Source organism: Salmo salar, chromosome ssa16 (genome assembly GCF_905237065.1).
Source record: "Salmo salar chromosome ssa16, Ssal_v3.1, whole genome shotgun sequence".
Lineage (NCBI taxonomy): Eukaryota > Metazoa > Chordata > Actinopteri > Salmoniformes > Salmonidae > Salmo > Salmo salar.
The window spans coordinates 76,641,886-76,646,957 of NC_059457.1; the positions used below are offsets into that span (position 1 = coordinate 76,641,886).

The 5,072-nt window shown below is 42.7% G+C and overlaps 1 protein-coding gene across 4 annotated transcripts in view; it reads right to left on the reverse strand.

Annotated features, from left to right (window-relative positions):
* Positions 1 to 2,236, reverse strand: part of LOC106591349 (tensin) — a 193,409-nt gene extending 191,173 nt beyond the window's left edge. For 3 of the 4 annotated variants that reach the window (XM_045697916.1, XM_045697914.1, XM_045697910.1), the window contains exon 1: positions 1,844 to 2,235. In XM_045697916.1, the coding sequence (XP_045553872.1) occupies positions 1,844 to 1,945 (102 nt within the window). In that variant the 5' untranslated portion in view covers positions 1,946 to 2,235. Of the gene's footprint in view, positions 1 to 1,843 lie in introns of all 4 variants that reach the window. The other variant, XM_045697912.1, reaches the window with a different exon arrangement.
* Between the last annotated feature and the right edge of the window lie 2,836 nt (positions 2,237 to 5,072).

Consider the following 5,072-nt stretch of genomic DNA (forward strand, 5'->3'; position numbering starts at 1 on the left):
GCAGTGCCTTACACCGCTGCGCCACTTGGGAGCCCAAGTGTAACGAAAGGTTGCTGGTTCAAATCCCCGAGCCAACTGGAGGAAAAAGTTGTTGATGTGCCCTTGAGCAAGGTACTTAACCCTAATTGGTCCTGTAAGTAGCTCTGGATAAGAGTGTCTGATAAAATGTATATGATGAGGTGTTTATGTATTTATCCTCACAACATTCCACTGGGCAAAAACTGGTTGAATCAAGGTTCTTTCCACATCATTTCAACAACAAAAATGTAATTTGAAAACGTTGAATCAACATGGAAAACTGATTGGATTTGAAAAAAGTCATCAACTTCAGGGAATTTCGGCTTTTTTTCACCCAACTTTTTACCTAAATCCAATAACATTATGACATTTTTAGATGATTTCATGTTGAATTCACGTTAGTTGACAACTCAACCAAATGTAAATCCAAACTAGACGTTGAAATGAAGTCTTTACCCAGTGGGATGTGAAGGGATGAAACTCAGTAAATCATTTTTAAGGCCCCGCCCACTTCTGCCATGTCATGACATACCTGGACCACCTATTGAGATGTGCCTTTTGTTTAGTAAATCAGTTGTCAAATAAGGTGATAAGGAGACTGGACGAGGACTTTAAATCAAATAATTCATCGATGTAAATGAAATGACATCTGACTTGACTGATGTGAAGGGTGTGCTGTTAGCCTTGAGTCTATCTGTCAACCATACTATTACACAGGACCTTGGCCATCTCTCCCCAAACCACTCCACACACACACACACACACACACACACACACACACACACACACACACACCTGAAGCACAGGTGCAAAGGAGTTTTTGTATGAAGACCAAAGAGGTCTCCCTCTCACACACACACACAACTTATAAACCCCAGTTGGGAGGTGGAGGGCGGTTGAAAGGTAGCTTTTCATCTGACAGGCCAGGGTGTAAGGTGGAGAGGAGGAAGAGGATGAGGTGGGGAGGAGGGGGAGAGGAGGAGAAGAGGAGGAGGAGCCACTGTCCAGGAATGACATCTAAAAATGGCACTAACTCACAACATGAACCTCATGAGTAAGGACCTGTGTCACAATTAAGTGACTTCCTTATCAAATCTCCTTTCCTTGTCTACTCTCCTTCCCATAGAGACTTTGACGATTATAACACTTTGTCCATTCCACCAAAACAAAGCAGCATCTTGTTACCCCAGCTGTACCTCCCCTTCCCCTCTTCGTGTTATCAAGCCAAAGACCAGACACCCAAAACCAGACCACCCCAGTCCAGCACAGCCAGCAACGCCCACACCGCTAGTGGAGTTGTTCTGCCAACTTGGATGTCTGCCGAGTTCTACACATAGGTTTTGAAAACAACTTGACTGTTTGGGGTTTGAACTACTTTCACAAAAATATGCAGGTAATTGGCATAGACTATTTATAGTCGCCATATGCCAACCTGAAAATGCGTCATATTTATTGCCTGATTTGCCTCTTGTCTCAGCGCATGACAGAAATGATACAGAGTACAGTAGCCTACCAGTGTAAACAAGGAGGGTGGATTTTATCTTGAGTTTCAAGCTAAGGTAAACCTTTCTAAACAAATGGAGGCTAACAAGGAAAGTTGCGTGGGTGATAGGAAGACTGCGTGACAGTGACGTCGACGGTGTTATTAGAAACGATGGGTGACAGGTAAACAAACAGACGTCAAAGCAAATGTGCCCAGAAGCCAAACATACAGACCTCCCTTTGATCCATTGTCAAGTCAGATCGTGTACTCGAACTACCTATTTTTACTTAAACGACTCAAGAATATCATCCAAAATCAGGGCAAATTCGTTATTTTTCTTACCTTTGATAAGATTGTGGATTCTTCTTTCTCTTTCTCCTCATAGCGACCGAGGGGCACCAACAACTCGTCCTCACAACAGATGAAACTCACAGTACATCCCATATAGACGACTTTAGCGCACAATGATCCATTCAATTCAAATCAATGTCCCGATATATCGTGATGCTGCAATGCTCTATTTTTTTTTTCAAATCAAAGCTTACGGTCGCAGTTTCCAAAAGACACACTGAAAAGTCACGCAGGTGAGACAGGCGCGAGTTGGCTACAACTCGTGTTCCAGCCTCCTCAATAAGTCTCGCATTGAGAAAATACTCCGTTTTCCCGCTGAGATTTGGTGGATAAAATCCGTCGCCTACCTTTACCTACTCCACGCTAGTATGGAGTGGAGCAAAGGCACCCGAAAATGTGTTTGTAATTCAACTCTGCTCATTCCTCCCTCCCTCAGCCTCTGATAACCTGCCCAATACTACAACTTCGAAAGACTGGTCCCCTTGTGGAAAATAGGCATGCTTTCTTCAAATGGATGGGTGTTGAAATATGCCTAGCCTTGAAACGTGTGTGTTTATTAATGATGATGACGATGAATATTATTATTGACCTAATATTTAACTATCGATGAACTACAGTTCCTCATCCCCATACTGTTATTTATTGTATTTATTTTGCTCCTTTGCACAGCAGTGTCTCTACTTGCACACTCATCTTCTGCACATCTATCACTCCAGTGTTTAATTGCCATATTGTAATTATTTCGCCACTATGGCCTATTTATTGCCTTACCTCCCTTATCCTACCTCATTTGCACACACTGTATACAGATTGTTCTATTGTATTATTGACTGTATGTTTGTTTATTCCATGTGTAACTCTGTGTTGTTGTTTGTGTCGCACTGCTTTGCTTTATCTTGGCCAGGTCGCAGTTATCATTAACGACCACCTGCAACATTATTCTATGATTCCATGTCTGCGTCTGAAATGTTTCATCTCCATTTTAGTAATTTAGCCGACACTCTTATCCAGAGTGACTTACAATTGGTCCAGGTCAAAAGTAGTGCACTATATACGGTAGTGTGACCTCTACTGCGTAACATTTCATTATGTTTCAGCGTGAAAAGTTCTCAAGGGCACACAAATCCAAAATAACGTAGGCCTATGCCATTGCAAAATCGAATGCTTCTAACTGAATTTTAACCTCATCTGAGAGTCACGTTATAGGCCTACTGTCCATAACGTATACTTGTTGGATGGATTGGCTGTGCATTAGTGTCTAATGGTAGGCTAGCTGTCTAGTGTCCCGTGTGGCTCAGTTGGTAGAGCATGGTGTTTGCAACGCCAGGGTTGTGGGCCAGTACGGGGGAAAAATAATTTAATTTTTTTTAATGAAATGTATGCATTCACTACTGTAAGTCGCTCTGGATAAGAGCGTCTGCTAAATGACTAAAATGTAAATGTAATGTGCCATCTCAGACTCAACCCATGTTTGCCTAGTTTGCCTGACTTGCCTAGTTAAATAAAGGTTAAATAAAAATAAATACAAAAATGTGTTGTTTATACTGCAACAGCCAGATAATACTGAGACTGTTGGAGCCATCTGAACAGGGGTGTGGGGGAATTCTGTCCCCACACCCAGTTATGACGACTTAGGGAGAGTGCTTTACTGTGAGGTCATGACAGAAAAACAGAAACTCTCAGATTTTTCAGGAATGAAAAATGGGACACACTGAGTGTGTGTATGTTTTCCTTTAAATGAGGTGTGTGTGTTTGTGTGTGTGCCTGTGTGTTTTCCTTTATGTGGTGTGTATGTGTGTGTACTGTATGTGAGCATATGCCTACATCATGTGTGTGTTTGACCTACTCTGCTGGCTTCCTCGTGCTGATTGGTTCAAGGTTGGTAAGGAAGTGCTTAAATAAAGACTTCCTCTAATTTAATTTATTTATATTCCCATATTATTTGAACTGCGGTTCTCGACTCTGGCTTTCCTATCATGGCATATCAGCTGCACTTTCTAGGAGTCAGAAATGACCTGGTATGTACTAAGAAACAACATGGTCAAATTATAATTGCACAGTAATAACACATACTTGTTTGTTTCTTTGGGATTCATCCCTAGTGCATGTTTAATTGAATTCCACCCATGGTTGTTTTGCAGGTCGGAGGAGGGGGTTGCGTTTGCATCAGAGTGACCTCATCACGTTGCAGGGTTGGATAATGCCTCTCTGGGGGGAGAAGTTAAGGATAACTTCTCACCGGACATGCTACCTGTCCCAGAACTGCTGTCCCAGACCTGCTGGAACCCTGACCTGTTCACCGGACGTGCTACCTGTCCCAGACCTGCTGTTTTCAACTCTCTAGAGACAGCAGGAGCGGTTGAGATACTCTCAAAGATCGGCTATGAAAAAGCCAACTGACACTTACTCTTGTGTTACTGACTTGTTGCACCCTCGACAACTACTATGATTATTATTATTTGACCATGCTGGTCATTTATGAACATTTGAACATCTTGGCCATGTTCTGTTATAATCTCCACCCGGCACAGCCAGAAGAGGACTGGCCACCCCTCATAGCCTGGTTCCTCTCTAGGTTTCTTCCTAGGTTTTGGCCTTTCTAGGGAGTTTTTCCTAGCCACCGTGCTTCTACACCTGCATTGCTTGCTGTTTGGGGTTTTAGGCTGGGTTTCTGTACAGCAATTTGAGATATCAGCCGATGTAAGAAGGGCTATATAAATACATTTGATTTGATTTGAATTTGATTTGGATAGAGTGTCATGTTGGGAACCAAGCCTTCTCCTATACCTAGGCTGAAGGACCCTCACTGCTGCTGCTTAAAACCACACTTTTCATGTTTACAGCTCATTGGTCAAGACTGACCAGTAACAGAATCAAAACATTACACCACATACAGTAACACATATGCTCTCTCTCTCTTTCTCTCTCTCTCTCTCTCTCTTTCTCTCTTTCTCTCTCTCTTGCTTTCTCGCTTTCTCTCTCCCTCTCTCTCTTTCTCTCGATCGCTCTCTCTTTCTCTCTCTCTCCCTCCCTCTCTCTCTCTCTTTCTCTCTCTCTCTCTCTTTCTCTCTCACACACACACACACGCTGCTATTCCTTGTGCTCTGCTCACCAAGGAATAACAGTGTTTGGAATGAGGCCTATAAAACACATCTGTCCAATCCCCGGAGTAAGATCAGGTTCATAATGAGGTAGTATATCTGTCGGTCTTTCAGTCTCT